At 35.5% G+C, this 25,644-nt stretch overlaps 1 protein-coding gene and 2 pseudogenes across 3 annotated transcripts in view; 1 reads left to right on the top strand and 2 right to left on the bottom strand.

Annotated features, from left to right (window-relative positions):
• The window catches only part of LOC309665059 (olfactory receptor 13C3-like), a 146,224-nt pseudogene that overhangs the window by 20,287 nt on the left and 100,293 nt on the right, over positions 1-25,644 (bottom strand). The gene's annotated exons all lie outside the window — the stretch shown is intronic.
• Positions 10,302-25,639, top strand: LOC309665073 (olfactory receptor 13D1-like; annotated as a pseudogene). Its single transcript has 2 exons — positions 10,302-12,016; positions 25,490-25,639. The product of its transcript is annotated as an olfactory receptor 13D1-like (transcript).
• On the bottom strand, positions 12,808-18,319 carry LOC309665065 (olfactory receptor 13C9-like; the record flags this gene model as incomplete). Its single annotated transcript, XM_082471226.1, is given in 2 exon segments — positions 12,808-18,304; positions 18,307-18,319. Coding segments are annotated over 2 exon segments (711 nt in total). The 3' UTR covers positions 12,808-17,606.

Below are 25,644 nucleotides of genomic sequence, written 5' to 3'. Positions count from 1 at the left end.
CTAAATGATTAATGAGTACCACTGAAATTCAAAATAGTTAACAATGTCTATGGCAAGTGCTCCATTAAGTCAGAATGAATGCCTACCATAAATAATCAGTGTGGCCATAGTAATGTGCCAGCTAAATTTCAGCTTTGCTTATAGATCAGAGAAAAAATTACAACCAAAAAATTAAAACCTCATAAAACCAGACCTGAGCTTATACCCACTGGTATAACTGTACTGGTTGTTTATAGTTAGTATACATTCTGATTAATTGGTAGCTGTTCCATAGTCTTTGTAAAATATTTTCAATATCAACCTTGCTAAGAAATGAAATATAATTAAACACTGCAATTAAAATTTATTAGATACAGAAAAGAAAACAGTTTTTTGAGGGAGATGTTCCTACTAGAATTCGTTTAGGAAACTTGGCTTCATAAGCAAGAGAGAAGGAAGAAAACAAAAAGGAACTATCCAGAGAATTTGAATGCAATGCCAATATGCAAGGTATTGTGCTATATATCACATCTTATTACTTCTTACTAAATCTTCACAGTAATCTTAAAAGGTATATCTCCTTGCTCTTAATTTAGAGGTGAAGAGATTAAGATTCAGAGAAGATAAGATCATACAGGTTCTAAGTGGGAAAGCTAGTTTTTAAACCATGGTCTTTACTATAGAGACATATTATTTCCTCTATTGCCTACTGGTCAGAAGAAAATATTCTGAAGCCCAGTTGTATCTAAATCAGGAGAATTAATCTAAACATATTAGAGGGCAAGAAAGTTAAAATATTCTAAATGGATTTAACCTTGTAATTTCTCCAAAGCAGTTAACTGGATATATAGGTGATTTCAGGAGACAATGATGACCAAGTCCTCAGTGATTATGGCAAAAGTCATGAAAAAGAGTGGATAATACTTGACTTTGTCTTGAGCCCAGTATAGCATCAGGCTCTTGGGAAACTCGCTGATACCCCTGTACTTACAAGTAACAGACAGTAATCACCAGGAACAAAGTGTTTTAAATAACCAGAAAACTGCTGAATAAACCTAGGGTCATGGGTTGTCAGTGTGATGCACTTGAAGGAAGGGGAAATTTTAGGGTGTGAGAATTTTTAGTTTATCAAGGGAGGCAGAAAACATTACTGGTTAGGAGACTGCATGTGCAGCCAAACTTTTTAGATTGGAATCTCATGTCCATATCTACCTTACTAATCTATAGCCTATGCAAGTAATATAACTTCTCTGAACCTCAGCTTTCTGATCCTTTGTGAAGATTAAATATACTAGCTCATTTATCCACATTTTACAGCACTTCTCTCACTCTAGAGAAAGGGTCTTAGCTTGAAAAAATCAAGGAACTGGAGGAATAGCAAGAGTGCAACTATAACCAGGTTTTTTTGTGATGATAGTAGATCACCAGGTTGATAGCATCTAGCTAGTATATGAAGATACAAATTTAAACACTACTGATGAGCATTCAGTGTGAGGCTGCAGATGGTGAAATTTTTGATGTGGATATTATAGGTAATATCTATGCAGTAAAAACGAAAAGCTGAACAACAATTACTAACTGCATCCAACTTTTTAGGGAAGAAAGAAGTAGAACCACTAAAAGCAGAGGCAAGTAGCCATTCAAAAGGTAGAAAGAGAGGCATCATTCTGTAGAATCATCAGCATCACAAAAGGGAGAGCTTTATGATGCCTAAAAGGGAATATCCTGACTCTAAGAAAGGAAATTAGAGACAAATGGCAAATAAACAAAGAATGGTAAGTAAATAACAACAATAATAAAATAACAAATGAAATTTTAATAATAAATAAAAATAGTAATAAAGGTGTGCAACCTAATCAGCATTCCTTTTTGGAAAATACAGATGAACAAACTACCTAGATATGTAAGCATCTATTACAGAAATTTTAATATATAGATGCCCAAGGTTTCTAACAGTAGCTACATGGTAGATATCCATGAGAGGATCCACTGAGAGAATTATTTTTATGAAATATAATGCAAATGCGAGCAAGGGCACTAGGGTTGATCAAACCACTTTATCTTTGCTTTGTTCCAATTTGCAAGTAACTTTAGAGGACTCAAATTTGAAAGTCTCCAAAAAATATATCATTTTTAACATTACCTATCACTCATCACAACTAAAAATTGATCAATAACTGTCCCTCTGGCATTCAACACACGCATCTGCAGTGGGAAGGGAACTGGGCGATGCTGACCTGCCAACTCCTATATTCCTGCCATACCCTGTACTTCACTCACCCCTACTCTACCCAAAGCCTCAGGAGAAGTAGAATGTGCTACCTCAGCCCTGGATGCAAATGAAACACCCAAATATGAGCATGGGAGTGACAGCTCTAACCCTTGAAAATATGAGCACTGCTTCTTGCAAATATTTTTTCACTTTGTTTTATAAGAGCCTGTGCTGCACGTGAAAGCAGAGAGCACATAGTCGTATTGCAGCAGCATCTTCTCTCATCTTGAGATAAATTTCACTGTCTACTAGATAGCCCTCACAAGATATCCAGTAATGGCCATTTCCCAGTTTAGTATGAATGTGAAACCGGGCTCTGACAGGAGGTAATATTAAAAAATATATTTGACAAGTAAGGCATAGGCAACAATGAATCAGAATAGAAACCCAGCTGGGATGACATATTAGGTGGTAAGCAGAGTAATGGTGTTATCTGTATCACATTTTAAGAAGATCCACCATACCATTGTCTGGGAATATATTGAAGGAAGGCAAGAGTGAAAGCTGAGAGACCAGTTAGGAAGTTGTTGCAGAAATGCCACTTCACTCAGGAGCTCATGGCTTATGAGCTATGCATTACTCATTTTTGTTTCTCCCACAGCTTTTTGGTCTGCCAATGTACCTGCTGAGGTAAACTGACTTAAATATACTTATTAAGAAAAATAAGCCTCCTCTAATTTTGATGGAATTACCTTAAAGGACTTCACAAAACTTTGTGTAATTAAATTCAATAGGTTATATAGTTCTATCTTATACAAGCAATTCATATTTTCCCCAATTCATCAAGGAATAGATTCCATTTTTTGGCAGTAGTGATTCATTTTGATACTCTTTCTATTGATTTTTATAGCTTACTGAAACAGGATGATTATATGTCTGTTTTATTTACCCAAACCAATTGAAAGTGATTATTTATAACATCAACAGTAGGCAAACTATACTCAGACTCACTGACCAGTAATCAAATATAATAATGTCAACTGTCTTTTATGGAATGCCTATTAAATATGAAGAATCATAAGTACTCTATCACATACCAACCTTACAAGGTAGTTATAATACTCATTCTGCAACTTAAATACCTTATTCAAGATCATCAATCTACAGGTCAGGAAACTGGAATCCAGTGTATCCAACTCCATAGCCATTCTCTTTTTATAATTACAAGATGCATATATATATCATCCGTATAATTAGAATAGCAAACACCCTTATTGAACACCTACTATGCATCCATAACTATGTTAAATTCTTCATATGTACTGCCTCATTAATTCTCATAATAACAATATCAGGTATTTTTAAGTTCCTCATTTTACAGACATGGAAACTGAGGCTTAGAGAGGTGCAGTGACCTCACTGAGGTCGTAGAGATAGTGCCTGACAAAGCTGAACTGTCTAACTCCAGAATCCAATGTTCTCAACCATCTCACTCTTCTGCCTCCTAAATGACAGAAAATGCTTTGCTCCAGTAGAATCAGGCAAAACCAGTAACCAGAAGTATAATGCATAGGTGAGGTCCTTGTTTATCACAGAGAATCTCACAATCCTAAAATATTCTCTTCAGCAATACATGTTCTTAAATATTTTAACAAAACACATGGGGAATGGCTGAAAGAACTAAAATATTGTAGCTTGGTACAAGAAAGACTCAGAAACAGCAATCTGGAAGTACTCAAAAAGCTGTCATGTAAAAGGAGCATACACTTATTCTTGTTCCACAAGGAAAGGTGAGAGTTGCATACAGAGAGTTATATATATAGTTAAATGTAAAGAACTTTCTAATAATGAGTGCTTATTGAGAGAATAAAGTGCTCTAACCATCACTGGATTGGGGGGCAGAAGTAAAATGAACATCAACCATACTATAGGTGCGTTTCTGTAATCTCATAAGGGTTAGAACTAGATTAATTTTAAGATGATTTCCAGATCTGAGATGCAATCATGTAGGATTTGACTATTCCACTAGTATGATTGTATAAGAGTATGTATTCAATTATCTTTACCTTGATTGAGATTATTCCAAAATAAATGAAATATAGCATTCCCCTTAAAGAATAAATTAGGATTGTCATTGCAGCACTGTTTATATTAAAAAAAATGAAAGCAAGGTAGATGTCCATTATCTGAAAACAGATTAAATAAATCTTGAAACATGAATATAATAGAACACTATGGGTTGGTCAAAAAGTTCATTTGGGTTTTTCCATAACATCTTCTGTAATATATAGGCATTATAATCATGTTCCCTGAGTATTTGATGATATGTGAAAAATGCTTATGATTTAATGTTAAATGTAAGAGGGTGTAAATTACAGATAAACATAGAAATTTTATGACCTATAATATAACTCTTCCCATGTTTATCTTAAAAATTTTTGAAACTGTCTTTTTCTATCAACTACGTCCAAGTTCATCCCAATGTTGATCATAGTGCCTGCCCCATAACAGGTGCTCAAAAATACGTGGTAAATGAATAATGGGAAAAGAACATGACATATTTTTAATAAAGTATTTTGGAAAAATTAGTTAATATTTTAAAAATATCAATCTGTTCTATGCATTAGATATAAAACAACATAGTTATGGTAAAACAAAACCAAATATAACCATAGAAGAAAATTTCATTCATATTTTTCAGGGATAATATGATAATTTTAATGAAAATTTAAATAGCATGTCAAAAATAAGAAGGAAAACCACAAACTGGAAATTTGCAGAAAATTTAAAAAGTGTTACTCTATTAAGAGTTCATACAAATTAAAAGGAAAACTATCAAAATACCAAGAGATAGTTAAGCAAAGAGTATAGATGCATAATAAAAGGGAAAATATAATAAATGAACATAAAGGAAATAGTCAATCTAACTACCAATCATAGGAATAAAAAGTAAAACAAAGTAATGTTTTATACAAATAGAAAAGAATAAACACCTTCTCTTGTTCTAGAAAATATATAAAAATGGTCTGTGCAAATACCGCAGTAGCAGGGTGATAAAATGTTAAAGTCTGGAAAAATAATAATGTTAAAGTCTGGAAAAATAATTTTGTACTAAGAATTCTCTCAATTCATATCTTTCCATTCTATAATCCCATCTCTAGAGATTAAGTTATTTCCAGTAGAAGGAAAAGCAGATTAGATTGCCTGATACACAGATAGCAATGGTCATTATAACAAAATCTCAAAATATTAAAAACAAATTAAATTATCCAACAATATTAAAATTAAAGCCTTGATTATTCTTCAAATGTTGAAAAGGAATGTAATAAAGACTGAAAAGTCACAGAAAATTATTGATATAAAATGGCAAATTCTAATTAAAATTTATCCATACTGGTATAAAGAAAAATTATTTGTGTGTGGTTGAGAATTAACAAAAATATGGATGATAAAAATAGTTTAAAGAGGTAGAATGACTTATTTAGGATTTTATTAGGATTGAACTAGTATTATTTGTGGAATAAGAAGAAAAACAAATTCTTGGGGAGAGTTTAACTTTTTTGAGAACTATTGGACATATTCTGATTTAAGCCCCAATATATGTTGAGGTCATCAAATAGTTCAAGGACTATTCCAAGAAATGCATGGCTGGGGAAGGTTTTTGTTAACTCAGGATAACTGGGTTTTTGGAACAAGCAGAAGTAGGGAACTTTATCTCTAGAGACTCCTAAGTTTCTGACTCACAACCTTAGGGACTAAAGAAGTTTATAAAAATCAATGCTAAATTAGCTTCCAAAAGAAGCTGAGTCTCTTGAGTAAGTGTTAACTTTAAGACAAATCTTGGGAAACTAGAGTTGCATCATTGATCTTCTTTTAATATCTTGTATTTCCCTCATGCCTCTTAAGAATATTCATGTACAGACAAATTGCCTGATTGTGGCTGTTCTTTCTCACATTTCTTTTTAGGAAGGAGCAACAGTCTTTCAAGTTGAGAATCTTCTGGTCTTATTTGAAAAATGCAAATGAAATACAAATTCTTGGGAATTTTTTCTATTACATAATAGAATGGAATGGTGTGAATGACTTTAAATGACTTTAAAACTCAGTCAGAAGGTAAGATAAAGAGAGAAGTTTTTATTTAAATTATTTCACAAGAAAAACATCCTATCAATAAATATAAAAACTTTTGAGTTGAGGTGATCATTGCTAGTGAGATTATGAAAATACATATATATATTTATATATGTGTAACGGAAAAAAAGATAAAAACCCAGGCAACATCTCCAAGACCAGGATACCACTTAATTTTTTTTAAATCCCAAAATATTCCATGGAAGAGACTAGTGAGGAAAAGAAAGCTGTTTGCAATGCAACAGACCCTTATAAATAACAGGCTAATGGCTACTGTATTCGAGTATTGAGAAGTATCAAGTTCACTAAAATCTTAAGAAAAAAGTATCTGGAGAAAGAGCCCCTGGTGATTTATACATTATTCACACATAAACTATGCTCAGTAAGAGTTTGAGGATACATTAGATAAACATGTTTATGGTAAAAATAGGATTAGAAACAAAAAAATATATAACAGAGGGCAGAATTAATTATGAGTGTTAGTCTGAGCCCTAGAAGGCCAAAGCAAAAGAAAAAATATTAAAAGTTTTTGAGCTCTCATTTATATAATTAATCAAATTCCACAACCTAGATCTTAATTCTCTACACTAAATCTGAAAGAAATTTTGGGCATGTTTTTCATTTGAATTCATTATTGGGATAATGTTTTCATAAGTGGAAGTCAATGAATGTCTTCAATGTTTTCAAAAGAGGCAAATACATATTTAATGTGTATATATATCATATGGGTCCTTGAGTGCATCATATTAAATTGTGATTTTTATTTAAAAATTTATAAACAAGTAAACATTGTGACTTAGTGGTAAAAATGGGGTCTTGGGGATCATAAGGATAAGGGTTTAAATAATAGTTCTGGTATTTACCAACTATAAGATACTGAAAGTTGTACTTGACTTTTAAAATCTCAAAATAAATTCTTCATTGTTAAAAAATTCATAATAATACTTGGATTATTCTGAAAGTTAAATGATAAAAATTACATGAAGTGCCTAATACAGACTAGGACCTCACATGTTGTCACTTACTCTTCTCTTTGTGAGCTAAAATAATACATCTTTCCTTGTGGTATATTAATTGAAGATTACAGTTTATAAAATCTATAAATTGAGAGTTGGCAAATCCATTTATCTTGGCAAAATATCAATTGTCTTAATTGATCTTTTTAGAAGAACTGGACAGGATAACAAAATTATTTCCCCTAGTGAGAATTTAGAGTATAGATGGTATCTGTTTTTCACTGAAAAACCTTAGTACTTTAAATATTAGATCTTTAAGTAGCCGAGTCAATAAAACAAAGCAAAAAAAATTCTAGAAAGTTAGAGGCTTTCTAGAAGATTACACAGCTTGACTTCTGGCTTGGATAAAAAAAAGTCACAGACTTTCCTTTAGGTCTGTTACAACACCAAAACGGTGCCTGGATGAAGTCCCACAGCACTGAACCACAGAGTGATTACTTCTAAAAGAACAGGAGTTGGGTGAGAGGGATTAGAGGACAGCTAGGATCCAGGCCAGTTCAGAGCCTTAACAAATAAGAATTTCACCTTCTAGTGACAATTCTGTTCTAGGCACGGATGGTCTGCTATCTCTTTTGAGACTATACAATTAAGTCAAGAACTCAAGTTCTTTATCTTGGTTTACCTCCTAAAAACAATAAACACTGTTAACCTGCAAGATTTTCAGAGTAGGGATTATAATTGCTCTAGGTCTACCAGAAATAGGGGGTTCCTATGCATAACTGGACAAGGCACACCAGTACAACTCAGCCTCAACGTGTAGTCTCTAGACACCTAAGACAATCACAGCACTGTTTAAATTGTTTTATCACAGCACTGTTTAAATTGTTTTAACATTTTTTTGCTCTGCATTAATCTTCCTAACATTATTGGACACCTGCTTCAACGTTTTTTTTAAATTATATTTTTCCTTTCTGCATATTTATTTTAGAAGTTTGGGTAATTCAGAAACGTAGAAAAAAGGTCCCTAAAATAACCATTAATGTTTTGGATATTTCTTTCCAGTCTTTCTATTCTGTCTAGGTTATCTTGGTTTATATCTTGGTTTTGAAAACAATGCTATAACTGTTTTGTTTCTGTTTTCACTTAATCATTTTAAATATTTTAAGTATCATTTTTGGGTTAGTATAAATTTCTCACAAATGTCATATTAATAGGTGCATAATGGCCCATCAAATGAATGTACTATAATTATTTAACAATTCTCCTAGCATTAGACAAGAATGAAAAACTCTTTTAAAAGATAACTTCCAATAACACTAAAGATCTAGTAAAAATGGAATTACCCAATATACAGATACCGTGGAAAGCGATTTTATTAAAAACTACCAAAAATCTTTTAAAAACCTTCATTCCCTTGTTCCCAGATTCTGGGAATCCATTTAGGGAAGTAAAGTTAAATGGGGAAAACATTTCAGGCACAATGCAATTCAACAGAGTGTTTGTTGACTGCTTCTTAAAAGGTACACTAGCATTGCAAGGTAATGAAAACAATTCCCTCTCTACTATCCATTTTCCTCCCCGCCCCGCCATTTGAAAGCATTACAGCATATTGGTGGTGTCTCTTTAAAAAGTTTTCAAGTGAAATTTTTTGCAGCAACTATCTAAGGGCTGTTAGGATACCAAATGTACACCATAATTATTTTCTATAAGTAATTTCCAAAGAGAAATCAGCTTTTAGAAGATGTTCCTAGAAAAGAAAGAGAGGGCATTTGACCTGATTCACATCTTTCCTCTCAAAACTTCAGTACATACAGACCCCAGATGACTAAGTTTCTTCAAAGCCTCTATCAGAATTTTATTCCCAGAGAAAGAGTAGATTGATATGTGCACCTACAGTCAATCAAATTCCAATCTTAATACCAAGTAAAAGTATATCCCAGCCTACCCAACACTCCCTACCCTCTTTGAAATGTATACCTACAAAGTAGGGTACAGGTTGAATTGGATGAGAGTCCTCCTTTCCATAGCCAATAGATATATAAATATTCTATTATGCTGATTGAATTGTCTCACCATTGTAAACTGGAGTTTTCACAGAAAGCAGCATAACCTGTTGGCAAATGACTATCACAGAAAGAAATGGCCAATCCTATACCAGAAACATAGCTACTGTTGTAAAACCCTAAATAGAAACCCATCCATTGGATCAATTTTTTTTCCTCTAGGGATATTTTTTAAGCTAGATAGAATATTTTGAGGATGAAGAGATGTTTTCAAAATTATGCTCTTTTATTTATTTATTATAAAGAAGAAGGTCATCTACTAATATCTACTCTCTAAATTTTTTCAAATTAAAATCATTTTCTCCATACTCTACAGTGCACAACTCAGATCTTGAACTGATACCAAATTCCTTTCTTGGAAAATATTGAGCCTAATTGCGAATTCAAAATGGAGAGGAATGACTTTCATAGAGACAGATAAAAGGCAAAATCGTCTGTGTGTAATTTGGTTGTTTGTATTTCTAAAATCTAAAGAAACCAAAGCTAATTGCAATATACGCTTACACAGAAGTCTCACCTCGAAAGCTCACCAAAATGTTTAGTTTTGCATTGTTTGCTACTCAATTACAATCCTACATACAACTGAAACACCAATGGCATGCTCCAATGGTATCAGAGAGAGATAGTCTAAAAGGCCTTGCTGGGGCTTCCCTGGTGGCGCAGTGGTTAAGGATCTGCCTGCCAATGCAGGGGACACGGGTTCGAGCCCTGGTTCAGGAAGATCCCACATGCCGCGGAGCAACTAAGCCCATAAGCCACAACTACTGAGCCTGCGCATCTGGCGCTTGTGCTCTGCAACGGAAGAGGCCGCGACAGTGAGAGGCCCGCACACCGCGATGAAGAGTGGCCCCCGCTCGCCGCAACTAGAGAAAAAGCCCTCGCACAGAAACGAAGACCCAACACCGCCAAAAATAAATAAATAAATAAATTATAAATAAATAAATAAATAAATAAAAGGCCTTGCTATTCATGTGCTTATAGACAAGCAGCATCAGCAGCATCTGGAGACATGTTAATAAATTCAGATCTTAGAACTGACTTCAGAACCACTGAATGAGAATCTTTTTCAAAGATTTCCCATGTGACTCATCTGTATACTAAAATTTGGAAACACTCCCCTAGATGGGTGGTTCTCTTCCTCAGTTGCACAACAGAAACATCTGGAGGGCATTATTTTAAAAGATGCCTTATTCCCACTCCTTAGAAAACTTGCATAATTTTGGGAGGGCAATAACCATGCAAATAAAAAAGGGGGGATGCAAATCAGAAAATGTAGATTTGAATAGTGGTTTGTCCACTTACTGTGTTTTAAAATACTTTTACCTCTATGAACTTTATTTTCCTCAAAAAATTATAGTGATGATAAAATAAGTAATACATGTGAGCATATTCATAAATTGTAAAACCCTAAACCAATGTTACTGTTAATGACTGGCATGGTATAAAATCAAATAAATCGATATTTTTAAGAGATTAAGCATGCTATGTCCAAAATAATGATATTCAAAGTAAGTCTGTGGGTCAACTGAATCAGAAATAACAAATGTTTATTAAAATGCAAATAGTTCTTCCCTGACTCAGAACTTGTGCATCACAATCTCAGGATATAGAATACAGAAGTCTGTATTTTTAATAAACTACCAATGTAATTACTGCATGTCTTCTATCCCTAACTTATGAGCTAGAAGAGGAATTTGAAAAGCTAAACTCACAATTGTAAACCCACTCCAGCTAGTACTGACACACTTGTTGCCCTACCTCTAATTATCTCTTACTTTGTATGATAATACTACATAGACTCCTTAAACCCACATCTCTTCTGGATTACTCCAGGTATTAAAAAGTAAAATGGACAGGACCAATCGGACAGAGATTGAGTTCATTCTACAGGGACTTTCTGAGTACCCAAGAGCCGAAAAACTCCTTTTTGTGGTGTGCTTGGTGATGTACCTGGTAATCCTCCTGGGGAACAGCACCTTGATCATCCTCACTCTCCTGGATTCCTGCCTTCACACCCCTATATACTTCTTCCTTGGTAATCTTTCCTTCCTTGACATTTGGTACACATCCTCCTTTATCCCCTCATCGCTGATACACTTTCTATCAGAGAAAAAAACCATCTCCTTCACTAGATGTGTTGTTCAGATGTCTGTCTCTTACACTATGTGGTCTACAGAGTGTGTGCTCCTAGCAGTGATGGCATATAACTATTATGTAGGCATCTGCATCCCTTTGAGATACACCATCATCATGAGCAAGGCACTTTGTATTCAGATGGCAGCTCCCTCCTGGGGATTGGGCTTTCTCAACTCATTGACAGAAACAATTGTAGCAATACGGTCACCCTTCTGTGGAAAAAATGTCATCAATCATTTTGTTTGTGAAATATTGGCTTTTGTCAAGCTGGCTTGCACAGATATTTCCTTGAATGTGATTACTAAAATGTTGAGCGATGTAATATTTTTGTTTGCTCCATTACTGTTGGTATCTCCTACATTTTCATCCTTTCTACTGCACTAAGAATCAATTCAGCTGGGGGAAGAGAAAAGGCTTTTTCCACCTGCTCAGCCCACATAACAGTGGTGACTGTGTTTTATGGGTCAATCCTCTTAATGTATATGAAGCCAAATTCCAAAGACTCTGCTTCTGACAAACTGATTGCCCTGTTCTATGGAGTAGTCACACTCATGCTCAATCCTACCATGCTCAATGACTGAAGAATACAGAGGTCCATTGAGCTATGAGAAAATTGACAGCTAGACTGGTTCTGGAGGAAAGGATGAGGAACTTACATCTTTGAGTTTATGCGCAAAATAAGCTCTTATATTGGAGGCAAAGTTTTTTGTTGTTTTTTTTTTAATTTATTTATTTATTTATTTTTAGCTGTGTTGGGTCTTTGTTTCTGTGCGAGGGCTTTCTCCAGTTGCGGCAAGCGGGGGTCACTCCTCATTGCGGTGCGCGGGCCTCTCACTATCGCGGCCTCTCTTGTTGCAGAGCACAGGCTCCAGACGCGCAGGCTCAGTAATTGTGGCTCACGGGCCCAGTTGCTCCACGGCATGTGGGATCTTCCCAGACCAGGGCTCGAACCCATGTCCCCTGCATTGGCAGGCAGATTCTCAACCACTGCGCCACCAGGGAAGCCCCCGGTTGCTGGTTTTGAATTTATTTTCTCATTTGATTGTCACAACAACTTCATAATGTAGACATTGCTGTATCGTCTTCAAAGCACACAGAGGTCAAGTTCAGTTTTTCAAGGTCACACAGCTCAGAGTGAAAGAACAGGAATTCAATCCTGAGTTCCCTGGTTTTACTGCCCATGATTTTCCATAATACCACATTACCACTCCTGTTGCAGCAATAACTAAACTGACAAGTACTGACATAGTAAATAAGACATGAAAATATTTTTCCACAAATTTTTATTTCTTCAACACGAGTATGTAGAATATTAGGTAGAATAATATGCTTTATGACTTTAATTGAGGATCAGGTTGTGATTTGTTTTATTTTATTGTGCTAATGAGGGTTCAGTGGAAGAGATAATGAATAGGATTTTTTAATTAATACCCATTCCCATCTGAACATTGCTTCTCACTTTGTTCACAAACCTTTTTATTTATCATAATATGTTCCAATTGCTTCTTTAATACAGAGGCATTCTATGTGTTGACTTTAAAAGGAATTGATTATTTCCTATATGGAATAAACCATTAACCTTAAATTCCAATCTCTCCTTTTTATTGCATTTAATAAGAAATAAGTAATGTTAACTCCATCTTACTATTAAATGTATTAAAATAACCAATTATGAAATACTAGTCATAGGCAATAAAAGAATGAGAAAACCACAGTTACCTAGTATGTGTACTACTGAAGTTTACTCAAATCAGGCCGACAAAACCACAATATTAATGCCTATAATCCTATCAAAAGCCTTAAGAGGTCTTCACAAAGTGAAGGCATAATCACAGGCTTATAGATATTTGGTGAAGTCTGTTGCAGAAAAGTATCCACTTGGAGATAATAAACCCAAGGCCAGATAACAGAAAATTTTAAAAGGAATACAAACTTTACTTAGAAGGGTTCCACATAGAAATAGAACTTTTGAGTCTTGGATAATTTCTATCTCTTCATCCATAGATCAGATTCACCCTGGCCTTATGGAGACAGTGAATGAAGACAGATGAGCGAATATGACTAGCTGAAATTAATAATTGCCTTAAGTCTCATCACTGTATTAGCTATTACTTATGCATACTTGTGATACTCTCTTCCATTCTCTCACCCTTCTATTACTCCTCCAATGGCCACAGACCATAGCCTTCAAAGATTATTATTAATGATTGGTCAATCTATTGACCCCAATCTAAATACCTGTCTTGATGAGGTTGTCACTCTTTGGACAGACTAGATAAACCTTTGTTATGATTTCCTCACATGCCCTAAAATTAATTCCATTACATCTTCTATCTCTTTCTTCTACACAAATGGGCAGCCCTCAACTTGGGTCCAAGCCATCACAACAATTTTACTGGCATTGTTAACAATTCCATGAAAAAAAGCAAATAAGTTTTGTACATTTATCCATCTGGTCCAGAGGGGGAATACAAATGCTATGAAATATTCTGAGTGTACATTTTTAATTCCTTGTATATTATGGTTTATATAATAAGATATTTCACATATTTCAACACTTACACCCATTTAGTGGGCTTTGGGTATTACAAATTCTATAATATAAATATCATGTCTTTTCTTTCTAAGTGCTAATGAGTTCATTTGTACCCTTGGATTTAAGGAACCACATGTCAGGGAATAGAAGGATTAAAAAGGGTACTAGTAGTTTCACTGAAGCACCCTGTAGCTTCTTGGAATGTACAAAAAAAATTGCAGCATCCTAAGACCAAAAACATACCACTAAACTCTCTGATATTTTTTTTTTCATGACTGGCACTCCTCCACTCCACTTCTAATCAGGATATATTTCTACAGATCTTTACATTTGTATATAGACATTCACATCATACACACATATCTGCACATACAAACATATCCACACATTTAAAACAAAGCCACACATTTACAGAATACGTAACTGTTTCCATTAAATTTACCTATGCTGAAAAAGTGGTTATATTAGTTTGCTAAGGCTGCCATAACAAAACATCACAGACTGGGTGACTTACAAAATAGAAATTTATTTGCTCACAGTTCTGGAAGCTAGAAGTCCAGAATTAGGATGTCGGCAAGTCTGATTTCTTCTGAAGCCTCTCCTTAGCTTGTAGTCACCTTCTCATTATGTCCTTTCCTCTGTGTGTGAGCACAGCTGGTGTATGTATGTGTGTCCAAATTTTCTCTTCTCATAATGATACAACTCAGCTTATATAAGGGCCTACACTAAAGGCCTCATTTTAATTTAACCACCTTTATAAAGGTCATATCACCAAATGCAAACACATTCTGAGGTACTAGGTATATAGGGGGCAGGGAGGAATGGGGGGTTATACCTTCAGCATAAGAGTTTTGAAGAGACACAATTCAGCCTAAAACAGAGGTCAATAACAAATTAGCTAAAAATCTACTAAAGTTATTACATTTGTATATTACATGTATACAATTTTGAGTACTTAACAATATACTAAAAATGTTTAAAGTTATATTTACAATGAGGTACCACCTCACACCGGAAGGGTAAGCTGGGACGAAGTAAGAGAGTGGCATGGACATATATACACACCGAATGTAAAATAGCTAGTGAGAAGCAGCCACATAGCACAGGGAGATCAACTCAGTGCTTCATGACCACCTAGAGGGGTGGGATAGGGAGGGTGGGAGGCAGACGCAAGAGGGAGGAGATATGGGGATATAGGTATATGTATAGCTGTTTGACTCGTTATAAAGCAGAAACTAACACACCATTGTAAAGCAATTATACTCCAATAAAGATGTTTAAAAAAAAATGATGTCTTGGCGTGCTACAGAAGTATAAATGACAAGCAATTCAGAATCAAGGAATAATTTGCAGGAGAGGTGAGACCTAAACTGATTCTTAATTTGTGAGTAAGAATTTGAGAGAGAAGTAATATAGGGAAGGATATTCCAAGAAGAGGAAAATAACATCAATGGTGAAAGATAAGAAATGGCATGATGAACACAGGAAAAGAAAATAACTCAGCATCACAAGAACCTAACTAAAGATGCATATGGAGGTTAGCGGAAGATGAAACTAAACAAACCAAAGCAAAGAGTGCCTCATTTGCCATAAGTGTCAATCAGGGCTTAGTTACAAATGACAGAATATCTTCTGGATGATTTAAGCAGAAAGGAATTATTTCATTTACTATTATTATTAAATGATAGCACGGGGGTGTTATCATTCCTTCTCAAGAAACTTATGTTTTCCAAATCACAAATCCTAAGAAAAATTGAGAAACTGGAAAAACAGTAAAAGCTTTCAAAATAAACTTTCTGAAGGAAAACCCTCTAGAGGCCAAGTATTAAATAAGTATATCAATATTATAATGATAGTTTATTTGCCCAGCAAGTTTGAACACGTGGGTACATCAAAACAGGGGACTTGCCTTTCTTTCCTTGAGACCTTGATTCTACAACCCTGTGAGGCGGGAAAACACTTCTGGTGTTCTCCTCTGAGGAGAAATATGCACATTAAAATTTCTATTTGCTTTAATTAATTTTCTAGCTGAAATTTATAAATGTGATATAAGACTAGGACCTAGATCAGTATTCCCAGAGAGTTTATGGAAGCAATTGGACTCAAGCTGTGAGAAAAAACAAAATTAGAGTCTGAGTATACAGGATAGCCTGTGGGTCAAACATAATATGCCTGACTTCAGAGGTTTTCCACCTACTTGGAATTCTTATGGGGGGAAAAAGTCCTATGAGCTGCTGTACGGGAACTAATAGGTTCTTAAAACCTATTTTGTCAGAGTGTGAATCTGATACATCAATGGTCTCAACCTTTGCATCAGATTTAATCTGTGCATAACGATGACAGAAGCTAGAGGTAACTAAATAGAGTTCATGACTGTTTAACAGTCCTTCTACTAAAATTAAAAAGTAAATTTGGAAAAATAAAATGAATATACCCCAAATTCCACAAACATTTAATTCTTACTTGCCTGTGTAAAATATCTGTAGGCCCAACATCCTCTGAATTTAAAGATCCATCAATATAAAATGTATCCAGCCAAATGGATTTCCTAGAATGTGGCTCACTCCTGAACACACTTTCTCATTCATCTTGGGCTGTAAATTAGAAGTGTTCTCTTCAGATAGAGTAAAAATTTGAGGAGAAAGCCAAGGAAAATCAAGATAATGTTACCTCCTTCTGACATCTCCCAATCCTCCGCTTCCTCAGATCACTAGGGTCACAAAGCTAGCCAGTAACAGAGACAAGACATAAATGCAGGTCTACACTAGAAATCAAGAGCTCTGATATTCTAAGATTTGAAAAAGTATTGGAATTTCCTCAGGATATCAAAGAAATCTGGCTTCTTCTAAATCACACTGATATGACCCGCCATCCAACTCAACACTTGTCCACATTTTCACCTGGAGTAGCAGACTGGATTTCAAACTTAGTTTTAATTTTGCAAAATTTTCTTTATGCTAAAGCTAACAAGTAAGCTGAAAAAAAAATTTAGGGAAATAAAAAGGACATCTTGATTGATTGCATAGGGCTCACCCAAAAGCCCCATTTACCCACTCCCTCTATAGTCCCAAAGGTTCAGTATCCCTACAGTTCCACAGAAAAAAATATTCTAAATACTGAGCAAGAAAATAGTATTTACTGGCTTAGGACTATTTGGAGATTAATGGGAAACTACAACATAAGACTCTCCACTGGAATGTGGGTGCAGTGTTCTGGGGGATTTCTGTTTAGATTTTTTCACAACAGAGAGCTTTATTTATTTTGAAAGGTTTAATGAAGCATTACTTATGAAATAATGTACAAAAAAGTGAACATAAAGAGGCATATAACACTCAATTCCAATACTGCAATGAATATAGAATATCTTTCATAAAGTATTAGGGTAATAGGTGCTCCCTCTTTTCCTCACCCTACTGTCCTGTATCTTGCAAATTCTCTACAATAAGCATGAAATAATTTTGAAATGCTGTCATTACTAAAATTTTTTAAAATAAAATACAAAAGTGCAAAAAGAAGTTAAATTAACCAAAATCCCAAAATAATTCTCAAGTTTCAACAATGTCCAACATGTTCACAGTCCAATATTTTTCCATTCACTTGCTAAAGAACCTTCTGTTAGATAGATGTGTTACTGCTTCCTTCACATCCTTGTTTCTGAGACTGATTAAAGGATTCATCATGGGACTCATCACCCCATAGAACATGGATATAAGTTTGTCAATAGCATCCAAGACATCTGAATTAAGTGGCTCTTTAGACTTGGGCTTCATGTACATGAAGAGAATAGTTCCAGAGAATATTATCAGATGAGCCGAGCAGGTAGAGAAGGCTTTGCTTCTCCCCTCAGAAGTGTGGATTTTCAGGATGCTGGAAATGATTAATGAGTAAGAGATGACAATCAAGAGCAGGGGCACCAATGTGAACAATATCGCAGCCACAAACATGATAAACTCATCGCCTGAGATGTCAGCACAGGCCAATTTCATGACAGTCAGAATTTCACAGGAGAAATGATGGATGACATTATTCCTGCAGAAGGGCAACTGTACCACAAACACAGTTTGTACTGCAGAGTTGACAACTCCTATGATCCAGGGGTTGCAGATAGCCACATACCGGTCAAAGGCCATCATGCCCAGGAGCACATACTCTGTTGTCCCCATGGCCAAGCCAAGGAACATCTGCAATGCACAGCCAGAGAAGGAGATCTTCTTTCTTTCCAAGAGGAAGCTCACCAGTGTGGAGGGAATGGAGGTGGTGGTGTAGCAGATGTCCAAGGAGGAGAGGTTCCCAGGAAGAAGTACATAGAGGTATAAAGGTGGGAGTCTCAGATGCTGATTAAAATAAGGGTGCCATTACCCAGAAGGATGACCACATACATTATTAAGATTGGCACAAAAAAAGAGTAGTTCAAGCCTTGGGTAACCAGAAAACCCCTTCAGAAAAAAATTCCACCAGAATGGTTTGGTTTTCCCATTCCATTTTACTTCTCTCTTTGAACTGTAAGAATTCAAATAATTTTTTTTAAAAAGCAATAGCTTCTTTACTATGGTAAGTCCAACTTCACCAATGCACAAATATAGAAATTTTGCATGAACCCAATGAGAAGACAGCAGAAAGAAAATAGGGAAGGGGAAAAAGAGAGAAAAGTAAGGGAGTGAAGAAGTAAACAATACAGGAAGAGAAATATGAGGGAAAAGCAATTATACTGATCACTCTTTCTGAACCAGCAACTGTGTGTGAGGTTTTTTCCATGCATTACCTCATGTAAACCCCACAATTTTTATCATTTTAAAGATAAGGAACTTATCTAAGTTAAACTAAGTGAGTTTAAGCCTAAAATCATATAAATGATGTGTAGCAAAGCCTGAACTCAAGCTGGCTTGTGGTCCATAATAAGCTGAGATTTAGGCAGCCTAGCTCCTGGGTCAGGAAGACTCAACAGTAACCCACTGCATACTGAAACGCTGAAAGAAGTGTGTCAATCTGATGGAAGAATGGTCAGCAACAAACCCAACCAGTGTTTACTGATTGCCTGATTGCCAAAAAAACAGGTGTAATTTATGTGAAGCCCAGTAATCTAAAGTCTTCTGACAATGAAAATACCTTTTTTGATGAGAGATAGAGTGACATTTTTAATTTTATTTTTTAAATTATCATACAGTAAAATATACAATAAAACTGATTTTGTCTCTTTCAGCTTGTAGTTCTATGAATTTTAAAACATATACAGATTCATGTATCTATCACAATAATCAGGACATAGAACTCTTCTATCGCCATAAAAACCCCCTTGGGCTACCACTTTATAATCACTCCTTTCATCCATTCATAAATCCTGGCAAAGATGTATATGCTCATTATCCCTATAGTTTACCCTTTAACAGAATGGCATATAAAAGGAATCATATGAGCCATTGCCATCTGGCTCCTTTCACTTAGCATAAATCCTCTGAGATTCATCCAAGTTGTTACTGGTGAGTAGTACTCCATTGTAGTGATATACTACAGTTTATCTATTTACCTGTTGAAAGACATTAGGGTTGTTTCCAGTGTGGGGCAATAATGAATAGGCTGTTATAAACATTTACACCCAGATTTTTGTGTGAACACAACCTTTCATTTTTCTAGGGTAAAGATCCAGGAGTGGCATACTAGATGATATGAGGTAAGAACATTTAAGTTTATAAGACACTGTCAAAAGGTTTTCCAGAGTGGCTGCATTTTTGCATTCCAATGTATGAGAGTTCTAGTTGCTTCCCATCCTGATCAACAGTTGATATTGTCAGTAATTATATATTTTTCCCATTCTAATAGGTATGTGGTGATATCCCATCATGATTTTAAATTGCATTTCCCTAATGACTATTGTTTGGGGGGTTTTTTGCCATCCTTATACTCTCTTCAGTAAAGTATCGTTCATGTCTTCTGCTCATTTTTAATTGGGTTGTTTGTTTTCTAATTGTTGAGTCTTGAGAATTCTTCATCTAGTCCGGCTATGAAACATTATCAGATATATGACTTGCACATACTGTCGACTTGCACATACTGTCTACAAGTCTGTGACTTGTCTACTCATTCTCTTAATGTAAACACTTTTAACTGCCATTTTAACTAGTTGCTGCTTAAGTCCAATGGAAGGGGACACAAAGAAAGACTGTGACCAAAAAGACATCTTCCAACAGTTCTGTTCTTTAACACCTCTCACTTGGAGTGATTCCCCAGGGAGATATCCACATCACCCAGGGAGCACAAACAATAGGTTCTGCATCCAAAGACCTTGCCTCATAAAGTCTCAGGCCATTCCTTTTAATTTTTCCTCAGAAATAGCACCTCCCTCTCCCAACACACACACACACACACACACACACACAAATTTCCAGTAATATTCTTGTTCATGGACACAGAATCCATTGAAACTGCTCTAATTCATTTACAAAATAAGCAGGTACTTAATGTATAGACCATTTCTTCTTATTCAAGAAACTTGGCACAAAATTTAGGTCTGAAGTGAATCCTTTGGACCTATTCAACCAGCTTCTAATCACCTATACCTGCCTTTGGCCACTATTAGGGTACTTCTCCTTTCATCTTATTTTCCCCTTATTTCAATTAACCCAACCATTTATGCTTCTGGATTCTTTTATACCCCAAAGATGCATGCTTTTTTTACTCTGAGTCCCAGATTCACCTTCTTAATGCTAGGTGATAAATAAAGGCCCCCAAGTCCCAATTACCCGGTAAATGATGATTGAGAAGCAGTTTTATGCTGTAAGCTCACTCTGTCTACTGGAAAGAATATCCATTTTCTGGTATGAAGTTGAGATTTTTACTGACATGCAGGTGTGCTTTAGTATTTCTATAAAAAGGTTCTACAGACAATAGAAAACTTCTAGCATGAAGTCGCAAGGTGTTGAAAATATTACATCACAATGTATACGACTGCACCCTCCACAGGCCCAGCCACAGAGAGGAGGAGGCGGCTATCAAGTTTGGAGGGAAACGGGCTTTGAGGTGGCCTGGCCTTCACCGTGCACAGGCAGAAGCTCAAAGCGCTACCCAGCGAGAGGGCCTGTGGCAAGTCTGTGCTGCAGAAACAGCCGCACTGGCCTCCGCTTCCTGTTTTCCCAGCTTCCACTGTTCCCAAACTTATCCCACCTGGGGGCCCACACCCACTAAAAGCTGTAGCTTCCGTCCACGCTGCTCCACTCCGGCCTCACTGAAACCCTTCTCTGAGTGGACCGGCTCGATGACAGGCCTCCGTCTTTGTGAAGAACATATGAACACATACTAGACATGATTTCTGTATGGATTAAGCCTGTCTTTGGCCAGCAGTGACCACAGGGCTAGGGTCCTTCATCCATATCCTCTCTGTTAACAGGTCCAGGTACTGGCTATGTGACCTTGGGCAATTTACTTAACTTTTGCATCTCAATATTCTCACCTATACCGTGGGGATTTTAATAGTCTCATTGTGGTGTTCTTGGGAGAAAAAAATTTTAAATGCATATAAAGAATCTGGCATAAGGTAAATACTGTTTTGGTTTCCTTCATCTTCCATTGACTTTGTTTTTTTCAAGTTCTTCCACGTTTCTTTCCCCAGTTTTCACTCCTAAAAAAGTACCTTTAAATTTTTATCAGTCAAAACTGGTCAGGTATCTGGTTTCTTCTTACCCAACCAACATACAAATTTTCATCATACCTGATATGATATTGATGCCAAACTCTACTCACTTTGTAATGAAGAGTGTTATATCACTATAGCAAAGGCCAATGCCATATAAAACAAGGAACTCACAGGTTGACTTTTTTTTAAAAGGCTATTTCAATTCATTTATCTAAAAGTTAAATGAGTGTATGTGTGGGGGGGGTTGGGTCACAAATATTATGTCTAAAGTTACCACAGGAATGCATCACCACCAACAACAAAATAATTAAAAGTTCTCAAAACAATTCCCCAAATACTCATGCACACATAACTATGAAAGTCAAAATTCTTTCCTATTAGCTAAGGACTCATTGTTCCTCTTCATTTCCTTTTACACAAACCAAAAGATGTATTCAAACAAGTAATAAAGTTTTCCAAATAGCACCCCCAGTGAGAGGCTCCAGGACAGGGACCGCCTGTCTGTTCATGATTAGTGCTGGAAAAACATTTGTAGACCAAACCAAAGAAAACTGAACTGGTGCCATAAGGTAAATTGTTACAGAATCGCAACTTTGGTGACACCAGCCTACTTTATGTTCTGGATAAGAGTGTAAATCTGCTGCCTATTTTTCCAACCTCATTGGACCAATAAGAAATGACACCAGCAGACATGTAGGCACTTACACTGAATCACGGACCAGGAATCTATATTCTGGCTAAATAAATCTTTATTCCCAGTAAGATAAATTCTTGACCTATATATCCATATTTTTTGGATATTCAAATTACTTCCAGTTTCAAGTTACTCTTTGGGTCATATTTTTCATTTTTCTCCTTTTTCTCACTATATCAAAGAAAATATCATCTTAGAATATTTTAAATTCCTATTCTCTATAGACTCTTCATAATAAGAAATATTCTATCACCAGTTCAATATTCAACTCAGTTCACTGAACTGATATCCCCTTGGATTTGTGTTATTAGTACGTTTTCAGCAATTGCCTTAAATGGAAGGTCGACTTGCCTCCTAGGTTGTAACACACAGCAGATTGTTACACTGGTCTATTTTCAGCCTATTGCACAAAATTTTCCATGGCGTTGATAAATTTCTGAAGGTGTAACCACTGAGGAGCCATAATGTCACAGGACTTTTCTGGAAAACACTGATAGCAAAGGTACTATTTCAAAATTGTTTTAAAAGCTTCTATTCATTAGAGCCAAATAAGATGGTTTACAAAGGGAGTATATTTTGGTTCTGCTAGTACAAAAGTAAGAGGAAAATGAATATTTGAGAATATGGAAGATTTCATTTGCCCTTCAAGCCCAGGTGGAAACACTGCCCCATTGTGAAAACCCAGGAAATTCTCTAAAGAATCTTCTCTTGGCTCAAGAAGGCAATTTAAATACTTCTTCCTCTCAGGGACTCATGCAATTTCCTAAGCCATAACTTTAAATCGCTTCAGGGAAAAGATGTTAAAAACTTTTGAAAACTTCAAGAATAATGTCCTAAAGATTTAATTATATCAGATCCATTACTGTATTTCAAATAACCAGTCAGAAGTCTTGAGAATGTGTTTTATCCCATTCTCAATCTATTATCATATACTGCTGGAATCCTTAATACAAACATATTCTGATGGTTTTTGTCCAGACCCTTGTTTATCCTACTATGTCTTACTGATAATATAGCAGAAAGACCTCTTTCAGCCACATTAACTCTTAGTTATTAATAATAATAATAATACACAAATTTCTAGGCATTCTTGTAAGAATTTTATATATATTAGTTATTTAATTCAAATTTGTTAATTTGTTAATCAATTAGTGAGTAAAGAGAAAAAGGGTTTTATTGTACAATATTTTCTAATAATTACTGCATTTGGCTCTGAAACTCAGAACTCTGAAACATGTGCTATGTGAATATGAGTGGCATTTTGAAATTCACAAAAAATTCAGACGTTTGAAACCATGTAATGAAAACCTATAAGCCATCAAGTTATTCAGTTTTCTTATTGTAACTCTGCAACTTAATTTGTAACTCAATCCCACTCCATACTATAAGCATCTCCAAAGAATTTACCTAAATATATAGATATACCCAGATTAACTGACATACAGTCACCACCTATCTAATTTACACAATTAGGAGGTAATGGTGTGTGTGTATGTGTGTGTGTGTGTGTGTATGTATATATATGTGTGTGTGTATATATATGTGTGTGTGTGTGTATATATATATATATATATATATATATATATATATATATATATATATATATTCCAGGTGCCCTCAGCCATTTTTTACTTCTGCAGGCAGTGCTCACCTTTCCTTGAACTGCTTCACCCAAATAGTGAACATAATTTGTTCACCACAAAAATCACTAACCTAGGTAAAACGAATTTTGACTAAAAGTCTGAAGATAATGGGGGAAAAAACAAAGCACTGAACAGGAAAGTAGTTAAAACTGGGTGTCAACATCACTGTTTCTGAAGTTCATTGACCTGATTACAAAGAATTGCTTTCTGAACATCTTAATAGGTCCTGTGGTTAAGCTTCCTTCCCAAGAACAGAGCTCTTTTAACCATTTCTTCTTTTCTTCTCTGCAAAACACAAGGGGTCCTCAAAATCCTATGTCCAACATTACTTAAGTGAAGCCCTCAAATAAGTCACATCAGAACAGTGTTTCAAGAAAATGGAAATATTCTTTTACTTTTTTGACAGAGAAATTTTAGTTACTATTTTTTAACCTATCTCATACCAGATATTTATTTTAAAATGCAAATCATTCTTCCCTGCCTCAGACTTTGTGTATCACAATCCCAGGAAATGGAATACAGAAGCCTGCATTTTTAATAAGTTACCAGTGTCACTCAGCTGTTTTATGCACTAGAAGAGGAATCCCATGAGCTGATCTCACTGCTATTAACACTACTCCAGCTAGTGCTCACATAGTTGTTACACCTTCTACCCCAATTACCTCTTACTTGATGTAACATGGAACCGCTCATTTAACTCATGTGCTATTTCCTCTTTTGGATCCTTTCAAGAATGAAAAAGAAAAATGGAAAGGACCAATTGGACAACTGAAATTGAGTTCATTCTGAGAGACCTTTCTGAGCACCAAGGAATTGACAAAAATTTCTTTTTTGTCCAAGAATCCCACCTCCACACACCATGGACACCATGGACTTCTTTTTTGGTAGCCTCTCCTTGCTGGATATCTGATACACATCCTCTTTTGTCCCCTCTTCCTATTATTAAAAAAAAGTATCTCATTCATAGCTTGTATTACGTAAATGTCTATCTCTTTATGTAATGGGGTCCACAGAGTGTGTGCTCCTGGCAGTGATGGCATATGGTTTCTACATGGTCATCAGCAAATTTCTAAGATAATTCATCATCATAAACTAGAAACTTTGTGTTTAGATGGAAGCTACCTCCTGAGGATTAAACTTTCTCAATGGGTTGGCACAAAATGTACTCATATTATGAGTGTTCTTTTGTGGAAGAAATATCATTAATCATTTTTTTGTGAAGTACTGACTTTAATAAAGCTGGTCTGCACAAGTATTTTCTTGAATGAGAGTATAATACTGTTGGGCAATGTAATATTTTCATTTGCTCCATTACTGCTAACTTGTTTCCTATATTTTCATCATCTATGCTGTACTGAGAATCAATTCAGCTGAAGGAAGAAAAAGGCCTCCTCCACCTGCTCAGCCCACATAACAGTGGTGATTGTGTTTTATGAGACAATCCTCTTTATGTACATAAAGCTAAAGTCCAAAGACATGACTTTGAAGAAGCTGATTACCCTGTTCTATGGGGTAGTCACCCCCATGATCAATCCTATCATCTACAGCCTGAGGAACAAGGAAGTGCTATGAGAAAAATATTGAGTTACTACTGGTTCTGGAGAAAATGATAAGAAACTGACATCTTTGAGTTCATGCACAAAACAAGCTCACATATTTTAAGGCAA

This window comes from Balaenoptera physalus (assembly GCF_965194825.1).
Source record: "Balaenoptera physalus genome assembly, chromosome: 7".
Taxonomy (NCBI): domain Eukaryota; kingdom Metazoa; phylum Chordata; class Mammalia; order Artiodactyla; family Balaenopteridae; genus Balaenoptera; species Balaenoptera physalus.
The sequence above is the reverse complement of the archived record's forward strand: the minus strand, read 5'-3'. Positions and strand labels throughout refer to the sequence as shown.